Raw genomic sequence first — 17365 nt, forward strand, 5'->3', positions numbered from 1 at the left:
AAAAGAAAAAAGAAGGAAAGAGCCCCAGATAGCCAATTGCAACTCACCTTCCCTTGCCATCCTCGTTGCTGTCAGCAGTCATCAAACCCTCAACCCCCACGCTGGACGAAGCTATTCCAGGCTAATGTCTAATTCACTTCACACTCCTTCCAGAGCGTGTCTGTATCTCGACGAGCCGCCTCTACGTTGACCCTCCCTCCATCGCTTACAAGGCACATCCAGTAGCCAAATTCATGAGGTAGAAGACATTCAGCTGTGGAGTTCCATCCTTGTCATCGACGAAGTATCTTCTCGATTCCACGATAACTCCGGAGCAAACCCCGAGCTCCAATGGCCGTCATCCCCCGGCAGGGTCTGATCTAGGCCCTCGATCATACAAAGCCGGTCTAACGGAGAGACGTGACGGAGGCCTGCGCTTTCATCTGAGAAGGGAGGTCACACCTATGATGGAGATGGAAACACCCACAGTCGAGGATTGCATGATCGTGGCGCATCATCTGTCGGGTGACTGCAACTGTACAGGTAGAGGGACGGAGTGAGACGCCATGGGTAGGTCTCTGCCCTCAAGTCTTGTATTTATGCCAGTCGGCGCGGTGCAGGTTCGTGCGACATGCCAACTTGTCTTCCCGCCATCCATGAACACTCACTCCGAGCTCCTAATTCCAGCATGTGAACATGTCTTCAGGGGCTGTTCACTCACTCGCAAAGGAACCCGAATCAGTCTCTGCGATATTGCGTGAGTTTGCCAATATGGCACCATGAATGATAGAGGACAGGCAGCCTTCCAGACGCATAGGTGGTCATATCGCTTACTGGATTCGAGACCCAGAAGACCACAGTATTCGAATTGTTTCTGTTTCGTCACCGTGATGCTTACAAGAGAATCTCCCCCGCAGCTAGACAAGGGGGAGGAATTCTTCGCACTCACCAACATGGACAAATTTGAGAGAGCTAGAAGAAAAGTCTCTCCAACAAACAAAAGAACCCTAGTAAAAACCCCGAAATCTATGACCCGTACGATCTTCACCCCTGGCGCCATCTAGATTGCCCGACCATCGCTTCACCCATCCCCGACGTCGACGTGTGAATACACTAACGAACATCCAAAATTGCACTCCTTAGTCCTCCTCCGAGGCTGATCTCCTCCCTAAGATGGCACTCGGCAGCCAGACCGATCTGTCTCTAACCGAGATACGCTTCCTTCATCGTGATGAGACCTGCATGAAGAAAACGATCCGGTCGATTCGTGGAGCACAGCGCGTGTACGGGTCCCTCCGCTCTTGCACGTTCACACTAGGAGACGTACGTCCAGCTGCTCTGCCTATCCCAACTGCGCAGCAGCAGAAATCCTTGCTCGCCGGAGAGTAAGCCATCACGCCAAAAGGCCTCACGGTCCACGGATGCTGGCATTCTCGACGCGATCTACCGTCTCTCCCCTCATCGTCGGCATAGCTGAAAGGCGTCTCGGTGGCCTTGCACGACCCAGAGGCTAGGCAAGCCGAGCTGGTTTGATGCGCGGGCACCCGCATCCTCGTCCCATCCTCAGCAGACCGAAAGGCAAGGGAGGAGAAGAAGCGCCGCCACAGCTCGCCGCCGTGCTATCATCCCCGAATCGAAAGCTGCGACCTCCCGTCTTTTGCTTCCTGATATTCCAGGTAGCCGTAGCTTAGCTTCTTCCCCTCCTCCTCCAAAGCATCAAGCACCGAGCTCCCCCCATCGCTCCACATCCCACCGGTGTGGAGCCCAGCTCCCGCGCCGGAGGCTCGCCTTACCGGCCAGCAACATGCGGGCATGGCATGGCGTGGAGAGAGAAAGAAAAAGAAAGCCCGGAGACGGGGGGACCCTCATCGGTGAAGATTGGCAGTCTGTGCGACAGCTCACCGGCTGTTTCCGTCACAATCCGTGCTTTCTTTTTCTTCTCAAATTCTCAATTCTTGTTTCTCCCCAACCAACTGCCGTTGTGAATCCAAAAAGTCGAGCGCCATGGCAAAAAAAAGTGCCAGCTTGCCAAGGGGTGTATGATGTATCACCTCCGAGACGCCCCCGGTCTCTGTTTCTTTGCAAACTCCCATCGATCATACCAGTATCTTGCCCGCGGCCGCAGCCCCTGTGCGCCCCTGACTCTGGGCTCCTTCTCAAATTCTCACAACTTCAAAGCCGTGTCTACCCATCTGGACAAGATCAGCAATCTGTATCAAATAGCCGGTTAATGTCCGTTAGAAACAAGAGCTCAAGGGGTGTGTTTTTCTTCACTGATCAACAAACCCCGAACTCCTGTCCACCTCGAACAGGGGGGCCAGTGAGATGACAGGGGAAGTAGAGTATGAACGGACGGTCTAGGCCCGGTGGCTCGGGAGATGGACGGGTTCCATTGATTGGATCCCCCCAAACAAAACTCCGTGGTTCCTCGCCGTTAGGTCCGGCCGGGGCCTTGCAAGGCAGGCCGCAAGAGATAGAGAGAGAGAGGGAGCGCGCGCCCGTCGCGGACGGAATCCGGCCCAAATTTCAGAGGAATCCCCATTCCCCAATGAAAGCTCGCTGACAGCTTGCCAGGGCTCTCATCCTACCCCCCGGTAGCCCAGAAATGAGCCTCAAGATGAAGTGATGAAAAGCAGTGTTGGTGATCTGTAAGCCAACCAACAATAGCTCGACAGCGCCCGCTCTCGAGCGAGAACTGGACTGCATTAGCAAGGATCGATTCTCCTTGACCTTGGTCCCAGCCAGAGGGAAATGCCCCTGGCAGATTCGGCAGGAAACGAAATAGCAAAAAGAAATGCCGAAGCAGGAACGAAGATGACCACCTCTCATTGGACTGCTGACCGGGCTTTACCTCCTTATTCGCCAGGGCTGGACCGGCTCACGGCTCACCTGGCTCGGTGACCTTTTCCCCCACTAACCCATCATGGATCAAAGATGGAGGGGTGTTTTCTGCGATAAGAAATATCCCTTGAGGATGGCTGACCCGACGGTGAGATGATGGTTGCCTCTTGCAAAAAAAAAAAAAAAAAGCAGGTTGAGAGCAAGAAAGTTTCTGCTTCATCAGGAGGACGATGGCTAAGGGCCAGGTGAGCCAGAATCGGTTCTATCGTTTCCCAAAGAGGTGTGTATGAGAGACCACCAGCAACACATAAGCCGCCTGCCTTATCATCAGCCCCCTTCCTGCGCCTTTCCTGCTCACGGTGTGGCCCGGTCAGCCCGGTCTGATGCAGGCCACACCTTCAATAGTCCAAGTCGGGACAGCACCAAGCCGGAGTGGGGAGCCCACAGGCGTGGAACGGCTGGATGTGGACGTGAGTGTAGGAAGAATCTTAGCTGAGCGTCTATTGTGTGTACTTTTGCCCCTACATTGGCTTGGGTGGCGAGAAGGAGAAGGAGATGGAAGGAGGAGGAGGCCGCAGAGGGAAATGACCCTACCCTACACTTGGCTCTGGGAGGCAAGATGGGCTGTTGAATGTTTGGCGTCGAGTGACTGAGTGACTGGTCGACGATGGCTGCACAGTTGAAATGGAGGGGTCGCAACCACCACACACAAGATTGGTGCAGAAGTATGGGAGGCAAGCCCGGCGCGAGGGTGTCTGCAAGGTTTAGCCCCCCCCTTTCTCCTCACCCTCTCTCCCTACCTAGAAATGGGACGACAGTGGTGTCGATGGTCGGAGTTCGATGGTGGTGGCCGGGAATCTGCACACTCGTGCATCCCGTCACAGATGCGTGCCTCTCCTTTGGGACAGAGCGTGGGAGGAGGAGAAGGGGGGAACAGGCCACATGGCGCCGTGGGCAGAATAGATAGCTAGTTCAAGACAAAGCTGAAGGCTTTTTTTGGAGCGGACCTTCTTCTCACTCTCGTCGACCGGCGATGGTTGCTTGGTGGCGTTAGACTTGTCATTTCCTCTTGCTTTTCGATTCTAGTCTAAGCACTTGGTTGTCTGCATATCGGCGTGGTTTCCAAGCAAGGGGTGGAGGGGAATGGTTCGATTGGATTTGGATGAGTGAGGATGGTCTCTCGTTCATGCTTCTTGTCTTCCTTTCCTTGTTATTGTACGCTACCGAGACGCTGAGAGAGAGAATGTTTGACATTTCGCCACAAGAAGAGAAAACACGCCCACGAAAGAAGAAGAAAGCTGAGACTTACGAGGCCAACGGCGTCGAAGCGACCCTGCGGCGCGTGGTTTCGCGTTCTAGACGGGACACCACCCAACGGCGTCTTAACACCGGAACCGTTTGAAAAGAAAGGGTAGAATAATACCTCCATAGCAGAAGCGAGATGCAATACATGCCACTTGTAAAGTTGTAGATCCCTAGCTTCACACCAGCAGTCGATCAACGTAGGTTACGTAACATTCACAGCGCGCAAGGCGAAAAAATAAAAGACTCAAGGAGAGGATGACCAGAGAGATGGTGTCGTCTATCACGATGTTTCCGAGACATTGCAACGCCCTCTCAATTTCCAAAGGCATACCTACCATCTTCGAATAGGCGCAGCTGATTAGACCCAGGCGGTTGAGACGGAACCAAAGGCACGTACTCCTTTTCGCCTGCTACGACCCTACGATCCTACTACCTACCCCAACCTCACTTTCATTTCGTCGACGGGGGGCAGGCAAAATGCAGGACAACTCTTGCGTAACTCCAAAAAAATTGTGAGATGATATGAACGTATAGCACGATCACCGGCAGGCTCAAGGACCATTAAAGAAGTGATGAATGATTGGATACTCGCCGCTGTCGTCAGTTCTAGCCTCCAGGCCTCTGCAACCCTCCCTTCCCCCTCACAAAAGTTGACAGTTCTCGGAGGGCGCCGCCAGGGTATCACGGACCAACTGCGATGCGAGGGTTACGAGCCTCCCGAGCTCTCACCAGTGACCGAACCCATCATTGCCTTGCCTGCCTGTCTGCCTGCCCCAGAAACAGTCAGGACTGCGGTACCATTCGTGTAACACCAAATCCCGAACCCCTCTCGCCCAAAGCATGTCGAAATAATTGAGCGATGGACAACTCGCCCCCCTCATTCGAGTCGACTTGACGTTTCGAGTAACGTGAAAATGACATAGATAACAAGAGTTATCAGCTGGATGATAATGGCTCAAAGACCATACATGAAAAAGAGTCCCACAATGCCAAACTACCCGCATATCAAGTTCCTATCATCAAGGCGTCGCAGACCGAGACAAGTTTGTTTACTGCCCGCAGTCCAGTCCCACACAAAAAACGCAACGCCCGCCCGCTCGCCGCCGTCGCACCCCGCAACTTTTGTCAGTTATCACGACCGTTGCGTCAGATAGTCCTAGTCCTAGCACCATAAAATATTCCTTTCGTTTTCTGCCCGGACCAGGCGTGGCCAGGTGAAGTAAGCGCTGTCCGAAGCGTCGTAGAGCCCTCCCCCCCCCAAGAAAAACCCCTTCCCTTCCCCCACACCCCCTGGAATTAAGCAGCAACCAGGCTAGAACGGCAGTGTCGGTCCTGTCGGATACGATAGTGTCCGGAGACTAGGCTGGGGGTGTCGGTTTGGTTTGCCAAGCCACGCGTCCCTTTCACAGTCAATCCCTCTCAGTCTCTAGAGTCCTAGACCCTCTGGAGTTTGCTAGTCCGAAATACCTCTTACCCATCCCCCAGAAAGACGTGCTCGCTTGCTGATACCATCATCATACTTGTAACTTGACCGTAAGCTCGAGGCCTGTAAGAGAGCCCTCTCCCCCCACCTCCTCGACGGCCTCCAGGAGACGCTAAGCAAAGCAGTGAGTGCGTGATCGCCTTGGAAGCAAGGTAAACCCCAGGTCCCCAAGGCTCACGAACCCGTAATGCTTACGAGGGCAATAAGCAGGCGGGCAGGCAACCACTAGCTCTTGACCATGCTCACCATCAACCAGAAACTGCATTCTTACGGTGCCAATGGCCCTGACATGTTCGGATATGCACGTCGCCCGTTACGGTCATTCTCTCTCTCTCTCTCTCTCTCTCTCTCTCTCTTTCTAGTCTATCTATCCATGGTGCTTACTACCTATTCTCTTCTCGCTTCCTTCTGGATAAGCGATTGCAGTTATGAACAGGCCAACGAGGAGTTGCATCCGTTATTGCTGGCCTGCCTGCAGCTAACCACCCCCTGACAGATTGGGGTAAGAAAAAAAAAAGGAAACAGGGAAACGGCGGATGTGGGTTCGACCTTTTTCGTGCGTGGCTTTGGGGGGGATTTCAATAGTCGACAGGGCAGGGACTTGGATAGTGATGGTGTGGCGTTACGCCCGGAGTGATGCTATTCATGGATTAAGAGGCCTTTGCATTCTTTTCGTCTGATGTATCGCCTTCGTCCGAGTATCAAGAGGGGAAAATAATATGACTCCGGATAGACATGTTCAATTCGTGCAGTCATGCGATGGTGGTGGGAGATGTTCAGTTTGGCGTCTTCTAGCTGTCTAGTTAGAGCAAAGCTGGTTTGAGCAGCACCCAAACTTGGGCTATAACAATGATTGAAAGGATCGTCAGTTGCTGTTTCTTTTTGCCAAATCGACATCGAAGCTAGAGACGCAACGGACTACGAGCATACCTATACAAACAAAGGTACTCCGTATACAAACTACGTAATATGGATACAGCATAGAGAGGAATCCAAGCCTCAAGGATTCAAGCAAGTGGGCGGGCAAGCTTGGCTTTGTTGGTCGATGCGAGCCATGCGTCGGATGGCTCCACCCGTCATCTCGCCAGGAATGCGGGGAAGGAAATAACGTGACACGGAGATGCTCGTCGTTCAAGTCTCAAATTAAACCCCCCCCGAACGACGATTGCATCACCGCCCACTCAGTATGTCCGGGACTTGGATCACCACACTATCTGCGGAGTGATACCAGTGTGCAGACGTACGAATATAGAAAGATTGGCCAGTCTTCCCAATCCATGCTCATCGGTCAGCCGCTCCTCGAGCCTTGAGAATGTGACCATCTCTCTCGTCGTCTTTTGGTTTGTCTCGCCATGCCTCCGCCGTTTCCCACGGACCCGCCCCGTTTGAGATGAAGGAGAGCCCACCAAGAATGCGGAGAAAGGAAAACCACAATCATCGTTTCGACGCAACACTTTACTGAACCGGCCCATTTGACACGAATAGTGGGCCCATCACCAGATCACTTCTCAGACTTGAAGTCCAAACGAGGCTTAGCAACATCACGCTCTTCTGATGAACTAACCCTTTTTCTCCGCGACCTACGCCGCACGAGCACCTTGTAAAAAAAAGCAATAATCGAGTGAGACAGGAGCAAAGGCATGGGAGGTACATACATACATGGCCGCATGGGTGGGGTGGTGGTTGGCTTGATGACATCTGGGGTCATTCGGTAAACCCACTTGCGGCTTGAGTGTGCTTCTTGTCCACGATGAATAATGATGGGCCAAGCGTACGGATACCATCTGATTCCACTTGATACAGGGAACCGTCATGAGCCAATCAAGGGGGGTTACTCAAACCCCGAAATGAAGGTGAAGAGGCAGATGAGAGGCGGCTGACGCCGTCGACCAAACCGACAAACACCAACATCGCTCGTCGCTATGGCGCGAGCATGCCTGGCTGTACATGTTTGCTATTGGCGCAGGAGGTGTTTGCCCGAGCCCATTGTCCACTCGCCTTCGAATCCAATCCGGTGGGTTAGGCAACGGGAACAGAGCGGCCCTTCGCTTGAGGGCTCTCCCGCCGCCTGTGTCCCTCGCCATTGGGATTTTCAACATGCGTGGGTCGACACCATTTGCGCCTTGCTGCATCCAGCACAATTCTAGTCATGGCGGCGCGGACGCTCACCTCAGCGCGATACTCGGCGGCTCCTCCAAGGGATTTGGGAATCATTGGGACTGGAGCCCTATGGGCGTCCACCGTCATAATATGAGAACCTCCGATATTGTTGCCCAAATAAGACACGAAGTTGCAACAACGTCAACACCAAATGTCTGAGACTGTTGTGTAGGTATGATTCTCGTGAAGCCTGGGAGAGCTTGAGTAGGTAGCGAAAGGGGCTGCAAGACGCCTCGCTCTGAGCCACTCTACGTCTCCTGCCGCCGCTTCTCTTCCAAATGGTTGACACGGCTGTCCCAAGACGGGCTATAGCAAAGGACTTGAATGGACAGGCCTCCCCTGCAGCTCCCGTCGCTCTCGCCAGTCGGCCATTTTCTTCGCACAAACTCCTGATGCTGTATCCGTAGCGTAGTTACACTGCATCTCCAGCATATCGATATGACCAGGGCAGAGATTGGTCAGTCTTCTCGCCAAGGGTTGGGAAAAAAATCCAAAGAAAATAAGAGAGCAAAAGCGTGGGGGATGCTGAGCATGACAGAGGGGTGACTCTAAGACAGCGCCTGTCTGGTTGCTGACATGGGGGAGAGCAGAGGCCGAGAACAACGATCGCGCTTAATACATGGCAGCCAAGATCGAATCAAACCCAGAATGGTGTCTGTGTGTAAATAACGTGCTCTGTGCTTCCGGAGGACACACCTGATTTGGCCCAAAGCAGAGGATGTTGGTAACGTTGGCGACTCGAGTATTGCAGATTTTTTTCTGCCTGTCCCTCAACGCCTTCAGGGGTGCAATTGACTCACACTTCGACATTGTTAAGCTCTGGAATTCTGCGCCCCGGACCCTGGAATTTTTCACTTCGTTAGCCGGCAACTCTGCTCCTGAGCTCAGGGGTTCGGGGACTTGAATCTTGCCATGCTCCTTCAGGCCTGGTGAACTCAATCTGTCCGTACACTGTCCAGCGAAGTACGTGCCGCGCTCCACTACTGATATCGGATGAGATGGAACCTTTCTGTATGGTGCAGCGGCGCTCAACTATTTCGAGGAGTGAGCCATTTTGCTGCAAGGTACGGGTTATCCGAACTTGGCCAGATTCGACGCGGCCGCGGTCTTGGTAAGCACACAAATTCATAGCCAGATCTAGCGATTTGAGGAAAACCACTACGGCTCGACGTCTGGTCGAAAGAGTTGGGGGGTCTCCTGTTGCTTCGTCAATTACGTGCATTGCTGTCACACAACGATCGGCCGACGCCGTGATAGCCTCCAACGCGCCCGCACATATCGAGCCAGCCCTCGATCATTAGTGGTGCCTTCGTCGTTTTCTGGTTGCGCATCGATAGCATAATTCCTGCTGTACTTGAGGGACTACGTCTTCGTTATACCAAACAAGGCTAGACCTGGCGTTGGTAATCAAGCTGTGGTTTTCGACTCGTCCAATGAGGTGCGGATAGTCACTGAGAAGATCTCAGCTTGGGCAGAAAAGAACGGTGTCACGGGGTGTCTGTGAGACATTGGAGGTGTTCTGGAGAATTCCAGCGGCAAGTACTCGTGATCATGCTGAACGTATCCGTACCGAGGACGACGGGTCAGTCAGGACCGCTTGATGCCATGCTAGCCCCAGTGATAGACAGCTGGGCAGATTTGCTGAGAGCGTGAGACCCTTTAGACTGAATATCATTATCAGGTATCTGCGTCGTCCTCAACGCCTGCAGTCTGCTTGTCGCTCTTGATCCACCTAGCATTGTCGAAGAGTCTAACGGGCCGAGTCTTGGGACCACAGCTAGAAACAAGCGGCGGCTCGGATTCAAGGGCCAGGAACCCAGGTGAAGCCTCTGCGATACTCGACGTCTGAAGACAGACCAAGATGGACATGGTCCGAACACGCCTTCTTTGACCTCCATCTGATCCCCAGTTCTCCTTTGCGGGCGGAGCAGGGCTAGTCCCTGTTTTTGCGCATGGCCCGTGTCAGGAACACGGCAATGCCTTCTCTAGTCTCGATTTTGAAGCTGCGGTGCGGCATCGATATCGAAACTGGTTCTCGGCATGAGGGATGACGATACGTAGATATCCTTCGTACGGATAGATACACAGATACTCCGTATTCTGTGCTCGATGCTGCAGCTTCATTCGGCAGCGATCGCGAGAGCTGGCCAGTTGATTACAAGCAACCACGACAACTCCGATGAGTACGACAAGAGAAACCTCATCAGATAGTCTCACCAGTCTGCGCCCAAAGCGCCAGTTGCCATGCTCACTTTACCGACTAGGTATTGTCGCAAAAAGTCAAACACGGGGAAACAAGGGGCTTGCCTATCCTACTAGATTCTCACATAAAAAGCAGAGGATGGCCTGAAGAACAAGTAGACCAATGCCACGTTCGAATTATCGGGGTCCATGGGTCTTCCTCCTCTGGAGGTATGCAGGTCTCTAGCTGAGGTTAACACTCCGCGAATCTCACATCTCAGAGTCATGTATATTATCTGGCTCTATTCATTTAATGCGTAATACCATAGTTTTCTGAAATGAATGGTAAATTCTCATCGTCTCGATACATATATACTAAGTGGTTCTGCTCAGAATTACGACCACTATAAACCATGGAGCACTCATCAATGTTTACATCCTCCTCCATATACTCGTAAGAACTGAGGAACAGAACATGAGCGAAAAGGAAAAGGCCGTCTCTACATTTCTCTATCTGGTGTCCTCCCGTAAATGCTATTTCTTCTGGACCTGCTTTCTTCCTCCCGTCATAAATGTCGTAAGTGTACAATGCAAATAGGTATTATGATCCTCTGGCCAAGTTGCTCTTGAATGTGCTGTGTGCCATGCCAAAGAAAGGAAAAAGCAAAAAGATGAAAATGGAATTGCAGAAAACACTGCTGGGAAAAAATGGTAGGAAAAGTCGAAGTGAAGTATGCAATGCTGATACCAAATGTCGAAAAGAGGAAAATGCTGCCACCCACCACCACCAACCACACAATCATCTCCATCTAAAACCACTTCCAGGTGCAGCCCTCGGCCAACTTACTCAGAACGCCGACTGCATCGACATAGAGTCGGCTCCTGTTGCCGAGGCAATCCACTTCGAGCCATCTTCTCACAAGAGCCACGACCATCGTGGCCTCCTTCTTCAAGGGTGTTTCCATGGCGTTCTTGACGCCCATGCTCGCAATAGTGCGAATCCATTGAAGCGCCTCGTCGTCATTGTCTGAATCGCCGCGACTTGCTTCGCCGCCGTTGATGCGGTGCCCGTTGGCCCAGCAGATGAGGGCGCAAACGTACATGCCCCAGTAATCCGAAATGTCCTTCCACATCCGGGGTCTGCCGGCCTCTCGAGTATCCATGTCATCTTCGTCATCGGAGTCTTCTTCAGAGTTGCCGTGGTCGGTGAAGGCGCGAAGAGCCCGACAGGCAAAGACCAACGCGACGGCAGCGCTGCCCGAGTCGGACCACTCCCGGAGCCGCTGTTTGTGCTCATCGAACTGTTTAGACTGCAGAACCTTGTGGCTGAAGATCCAACTGTCACCTGAAACGGCCAGTAAATCATGAAGAGGAGTGTGGTGAAGAGCCAGGTAGGTGTTGGCCTTGGGGCAGTCCGAGAATATGTTGGCCATGCGGAAAGTCTGTGGCTCCAGTATTTCTGTTGAAGACGAAGAAATTTGCGCCGCTTCTCCACGATGAGGGAGCAAAAGTACCTCAAAGGCCAGAATCACTGCACGGTCGAAAGGGGCGTGCGCGTCGACTATGCTTCTTGACAAGCTGTCTGGATTGAGCAAAGACAGAAGCGTTTGGTTATCCAGGGAAACTCCCTTGGACGAGACCATCGCCGCCCACGCATCGGCACTAGGTGCATCCCAGAGGTCCTGAGCTGGGCCAGTGAGCGGGATGTTGGGTGGCATGCCATCGGTCGTGATGTCGAAGTTGCGGACTCGTGGCTGATCCAGGTAAACCGAGCTGTGGATATCCAGGACGAAGCATGCCGACAGAAGGCGACGACGAGCCTCTGCATCGAGCCAAGTGTGCCATCTGACGTTATTGGTTCCAGTCCGAGGCACGGGGCCAAATATGACCTTTTTGTTGTCATATACCTGGAACGGAGGTTTAGAACTTATTGCTGAGATGAGAGATCCAAAAGACTGAAAGAGAAGTTCACACAGTAAAAGAAACTAAAGCTAGAAGAAATGAGGTAGAACAAACGTGTCAGAATGAAATGCAGAAGAGAACTTACCCGCAAGTAAACGGATTCGAATTCTTTTGATGGCCTGATGGCTGCTCTCCGGCCGCGGAACCGCGCGAAGTACTCACATAGCAGAATCGCTTGCATGACAGGCACGTCCCATTGTGGTATCTGTTCCTCCCGCAATGTCAGCAAAGTGACTTTCATTGTAGAGTATGGTTGTGTCAACTTACGTATTTGGATTGTTGCCAGGCATATTCATGCAGCTGATCCCCCCTGATGCGATCCTCCTTACCACTCAGATATTGAGTCGCCACTGCAGCCATGGCGCAACGAAGCACTTCAACCTGCTCCGCCGCGGCCTCGAATGTCCTTCGGTGTACGATTGGGAAATGTGGGTGAAACTTTTCCCAGTAGACATCGAGGTAGCCGGGAATGGCTCTGCAGATAGACATAGGCAAGGAGCCCTGCATCAGGGCCGGGGCCGCTAGGAGGCCCGACGCCACCTCCTTACGGCCCAAACAGGCATATGAGTTCATCATCCGGTCCGATGGTAGTGCCGTCGACGGGGTGACTAGAGTTTCACAACTTTGAGCCGATGCCGATGTCACCGGCGGGGTCAGGCTACGAACAGTATTGGGGAACCGTGGCTGTTGCTGAGGGTCACGGAATGTCTGCTCGTCAGAGTAGGTAGATATGGAAGTGCCGAGCATCGGGTACACCTGTGGAGTGCTGAGCTGGGGAGAGGTCGAATATTGGTAGAGCATAGGGCCGGTAGCTCCTATGGTCTCGTAGCCACCTGTTGGGCAAGGCGAAAGGAGGTTATTTTGCCAATCTGGCGCCGCCGTCGGCCAGAACGCGCGTCGCGAATTATCGGAAGGCGTTGAATAAGTGCTGTCGGAAGCTGAAGAAGGCCATCCCATGGGATCCTGAGCGTGTGAAAGTTCAGGTGTTTGTAGTCCCAGCCCCGATGTCTGGAGATACAACGGAGGGTACTCAGGAGTTGTGCGTGGCTGATAGTCGATGGAGGAAAACGAGGGCGGGGTGTTGAAATCGCCATTTGAAGGCTGAAGTATGGGTTGTTGTGAGGATTGGCCGGACAGAGAATAGCCTCCACCGTAACCAGGACCACCGGACGAAGGGCGATAGCTCTCGTTCCCTAGGTGGGGAGACATAGATTTGCTAACATCTGGCGCGCTCATGGACTGATAAGTACCAGGGTGTGACATACTCGATGTCATTGGGAGGCCGTGGATCGGTGTTGTTGCGCTCGTAGGGTATCCAAGCAAGGGAGGTTGTAATCCCATGCTTCGGACTCCTGCGTCCAAAGAGGCGGCTGAGGTCCGGCGACTTTGACTCCCTCCTCTGCTTCTCGATGCCTTGTCGCCCTCGAGCTCACTTACTACGAGTCAGTTGATGCTGCCAGAATCGAAAGATGAGGATACCAAACTCACTGTCGTTGCTGATGACGCTCAAGTAGATCCTTGCGGTGGAAAGCCCTATCGCAACCGGGAATTGAGCACCCATATTGGGGAGTTTCATGGCTAAGCTGGTGTCGTCTGGTATCAAAATTTGTTAGCCGAAGCACCGCGGTGGGAAATTATCGCATCAAGCCTACCTTAGGTGCTCAGCGCGTGTGAATGTCTAACTCAAGTCAGCGGATTCCTCTAACGGACTTCTACGAAATTATGCTGGCGTACCTTGGGAGGACGACAGAGGTCGCATGTATGAACCTTCATACCCTTCTTCGCCCTACTGACACGGCCGGTAATGGGAGTCAACTTGACAGGAACTTCCCCTCCAGGTGGCACGCTGCCAAAAGGTCTCATGGGCTGGCCAGAGGGATCAAGGCCGCCGCCCGAGGGCCCTGCGTGGCCGTACCCGTAGTTTGGTTGCTCCATGGAATCGGTGCTGACGTTGCTCCTTCGACGGGTGTTGACTGGTCGAGCAGATGAAGATGACGAGCCTGTGGTGTTCGACTTGGAGGTGCGGGAGGATGAGCTTCGCTTCGTGCCTTGTGGTGTGCTTGAACGGTCTGCTTGATCTCTCCCAGTCGCATAGTCTGTGTTGTAAACTGCGCTTGGTGCCAAGTAGGGTTGATGATGTCTGCCTGATGGAGCCGGGACCTGGTCGTTCTTAATAGTGAGGGATTCGAGTTGGTCCTCGTCCACGTTCATGATATCTTGGAGGCTGGCCATGGTTTAAGATTCCCAAAAGGGAAGTGTAGAAGACCGAGATGCAGAATGGTTGCACCCAGAGAGGGAAATGCAGAGGAAGCAACGCAGCCAAAGTTAGTAAGGCACAGCCCGGCTGAATGCTCTCCTCGGAATAGACTGAAGTCGAGTGAGTGTAGTTGGAAGCAACCCCCAAACATGAAGACGCGCAGTGCGAATTGGGGGACAGTCAGGGTCCAAGAAGGGGGTGTCAGTGTAGAATGAAGGACTAAACTGGGGTGGATGGAAGACAGTAAGATAAGGTAAGGTACGGTAAGGCAAGGCAAGGCAAGGCAAAAGACCTAGGTAAGGTAGGGGGGCGGTTCTTGGAGACTGTCAGCCTGTCCAACAACAGGCTGGGGGTCGAGGTGAGATGCAGAGAGCAGTTGGTTCTAAGCGGAGTCGATATGCAATGGAACTGAACGAAGAGAAGAGACAAAGATACTGGTGCTGTTGCCGCTGCCGCTTGTTGGAGACATTGCTATATTGAGAGGAGGCAGACGCAAGTCTTCCGAAGTGCGAGTAAAGAAGGAAACTGTCAGCTCTTCAAGGAGGCTGTTCTTCTTAGAGGCCTCGCTTCCCCTGTCAGCTGTGTGTATGTACATGGGTATTCAAGGGTGTTGGACACGGAGGGACATGGAGGTTGCTCGAAAAAATGCAAGGCACTCCTTCGAAGGGTATCGGCCGAGCTGGGGTTCGGTCACCCACCACTGTCTTTGGCCTCGGGTTGATTGGTAGAGTTACCAGATGCCTGTCATACGACTCAGCCCTCTCAGGCTGGCAGACGGGACCCCATCCCATGGTCCCACGCAGCGTCTCTCCCCAAGTTTGGTATGAAATTGCCGCGATGTCACGGAATGAGCGCGTCTGGGATCTCTGCCACATCCCAAAGAAAAGCCGCGGCCATGTATAGTAGCCGCGGTTGATGACGAGGTGGACGGTCATGTTTCCATTTTGACTCTGTCTCTCCGTCTCGTCTCGTTCGTGTGCGTCTGTGTCTCTCCTCTCATGTCTAAGATCTGAACCAGATCGACCGAGTCGCATGTCGGCGAGGCCCCAAGAAACCCACAGTTCTGGCAGACAAGACGTCTTGTCTTCATTTCCCCTTGGATGTAGACAGATATCCCGTCTTGTCGCTGACTGACTTATTGACCCTGCCTACCCAGTGTATGGGAAATGCCTGTACTGCATAACAAGGCCGCCATTTCAACGGGAGACAACGCGGAGGTCTCAATGAGGAATAGCAACATGCGGTAATGGCGTCACTGTGTAGATACGAGAGAAAGAGCGGCGCCAAATGGAGCGCGGTCATTCCGTTTCCCACAGTAGCGGCCGCTAGCGTCCGTGGTGGGAAAGTAGTGGCTGTGAGTGCGTCTTTTCTGGGGGAAATGCTGTACAGACAGTGAGAATTCTGCGAGAGAAAAAAAATGTCAGACGAAATGAGGCGCAGTCTCCCGACCGTAAAGTAAACCGTTGTCATTGCTGTACATGCATGAGTCGGCTGCCCTGTCAACAACCCCTGCTAGACTGGCTTGCCCTTTTTGGATTTTGACTTTGCAGGGCATCCATCCCAAGATCCAGTTCAGCAAACAGCGGGAGATGTAACGGAGGGCAGCGAAGGCAGCAGCCAACTGGCGTGCGAGTTACACAATTTGTGTGGGAGATATGGAGCCGTGAACCCTCTGACTGGCTGTGTGTCTCGCGTCTGTCTGACTGCGTATCAAGGTCGCTTTTGCTCACCGCGACAGCAGAGAATACATACAAGTCTTGTGACCCGTCGACTCCAGGATGGCTATAAGCAGCTCCTGCACAGATAGGTACTGTACTTGTGACCGAGTGCTTGCAGTCTATTTTGAACCTTTGGCGCATAGCTCATGCAGACAGACATAGTGAACCATTTGACAAGCCGTCTTCCCGACAGACACTGGCGTATACAGCTTGATTCCAAGCTGGCCGAGGACCGAGGATCCCCAGTGAAGTAAATTGAAGGAGTTGACCATCATTGTGCCATGATTCAGGGGCTCCCGAGGTTGAAATTTTCCGCTTCCTTGTTAGATCGTCAAAGACTCCGAGTTGCGGGCACGGAGGAACAGGCCGATCATATTGAAGCAATAATCGGAAGGTTCGCCGATGGTCGTGGGGTAATGAATAGCAACATCGGTCGCCCAAGGTGAGGGCGGCGAGCGACCGAGCAATTGACTGCTGTCAATCTTTGACGTGAACACCAAGAGAACGCCATGCAGCAGCCGGCCCGCTGAGAAACATGGGAGAGGTAGGGCGGTGGACAGGGGTAGCCCCGAATCGGCGGGGACGGCAGGGGCTTAGGCGCAGCCCAGCGCCTTATTGGTGTGCCGAGGAACGAATTGCCAGTCATTGGAGACCTATTTTGGTGGCATTAAGTTTCTGTGCTTCCAAATGTGTCGTTTATTATAATAACTTCGAAACGAAAGCGATGTCTACATTGAGCGCAGAGTCCAACTTAGCAAGTAATCAACGTGGTGTGACAAAGATAAGTAAGGTCGATATGGAAGAACCTAGGTAGCAATACCACAATTTGGATTAAGCGTTGGTGACAATAGGCACGCTAACAAGGTGCTAGCTGGGTACGCTACTTGGTACGTACGTTGACCAAGTTGCTGCACAGCATCTCGGGTGCGTTATCGAGGGAAAAAAAGTCACAAAGATCTTTTTGGCGAGTGTCGGCATGGGCGGTGGAGATGTCCCAATGGGGGTCACACCGACGGCCTGGGCCGGCTGCAGGGACGGACGGGACCCGGTTGCGGGCTGGGGGCAGCGGTCCCAGTCATTGTCAAGGGATGAACAAACGGGCAGCGCGAGATGCGACGTCGGGGCAGAAATTCTTCAGTGTTTCAGTTGCTGTACTTCCGTGGCTAGTGCCGTCGTCGATATGAATGCCCGCAAGTGTTGGGGTCCGAACCGGCTTCATGGCAGCAAATGCATCGGATCGTAACGGAGGACGGCCCTGTAAAGACCCACAGGTCTCGGGCAGATCAGCTTTCGGGGGAAAAGATCAGGATTCAGGGGCAGATGGACAGATGTGATGCGTCTGTTTTTCCATGTTGGGGGCCGGACCGACCGATGATGAGCAATATACCGGCGAAACCTTAAGTCTCGGAGCTGGCTCCCGGTGAGGGGTGTTGCGGGCATCTTAATTCTTGCGCGGATGGGGTCCGTTTCAGGATTCGA

The 17365-nt window shown here is 53.1% G+C and overlaps 5 protein-coding genes across 5 annotated transcripts; 2 read left to right on the top strand and 3 right to left on the bottom strand.

Annotated features, from left to right (window-relative positions):
* Positions 1-3982: 3982 nt before the first annotated feature.
* On the top strand, positions 3983-4222 carry CTAM01_03597 (uncharacterized protein; the record flags this gene model as incomplete). The annotated part of the gene is made up of 1 exon (XM_060519632.1): positions 3983-4222. One exon carries the CDS (start codon positions 3983-3985, stop codon positions 4220-4222), a length of 240 nt encoding a protein of 79 aa, XP_060385838.1.
* An 889-nt stretch (positions 4223-5111) lies between these two features.
* Positions 5112-5279, top strand: CTAM01_03598 (uncharacterized protein; the record flags this gene model as incomplete). Its single annotated transcript, XM_060519633.1, has 1 exon — positions 5112-5279. The coding sequence occupies one exon, from the start codon at positions 5112-5114 to the stop codon at positions 5277-5279; it is 168 nt and encodes a 55-aa protein (XP_060385839.1).
* Positions 5280-7835: 2556 nt separating this feature from the next.
* On the bottom strand, positions 7836-8990 carry CTAM01_03599 (uncharacterized protein; the record flags this gene model as incomplete). The annotated part of the gene is made up of 4 exons (XM_060519634.1): positions 7836-8169; positions 8272-8293; positions 8569-8743; positions 8850-8990. The coding sequence occupies 4 exons, from the start codon at positions 8988-8990 to the stop codon at positions 7836-7838; spliced, it is 672 nt and encodes a 223-aa protein (XP_060385840.1).
* Positions 8991-10758: 1768 nt separating this feature from the next.
* CTAM01_03600 (uncharacterized protein) lies at positions 10759-14143 on the bottom strand (the record flags this gene model as incomplete). The annotated part of the gene is made up of 6 exons (XM_060519635.1): positions 10759-11856; positions 11997-12116; positions 12179-13343; positions 13400-13504; positions 13564-13589; positions 13646-14143. 6 exons carry the CDS (start codon positions 14141-14143, stop codon positions 10759-10761), a joined length of 3012 nt encoding a protein of 1003 aa, XP_060385841.1.
* Positions 14144-14743: 600 nt separating this feature from the next.
* On the bottom strand, positions 14744-15470 carry CTAM01_03601 (uncharacterized protein; the record flags this gene model as incomplete). Its single annotated transcript, XM_060519636.1, has 2 exons — positions 14744-15231; positions 15293-15470. 2 exons carry the CDS (start codon positions 15468-15470, stop codon positions 14744-14746), a joined length of 666 nt encoding a protein of 221 aa, XP_060385842.1.
* Positions 15471-17365: the final 1895 nt, after the last annotated feature.

This window comes from Colletotrichum tamarilloi, assembly GCF_030869305.1.
Source record: "Colletotrichum tamarilloi strain Tom-12 chromosome Unknown Scaffold_8.1, whole genome shotgun sequence".
Classification (NCBI taxonomy): domain Eukaryota; kingdom Fungi; phylum Ascomycota; class Sordariomycetes; order Glomerellales; family Glomerellaceae; genus Colletotrichum; species Colletotrichum tamarilloi.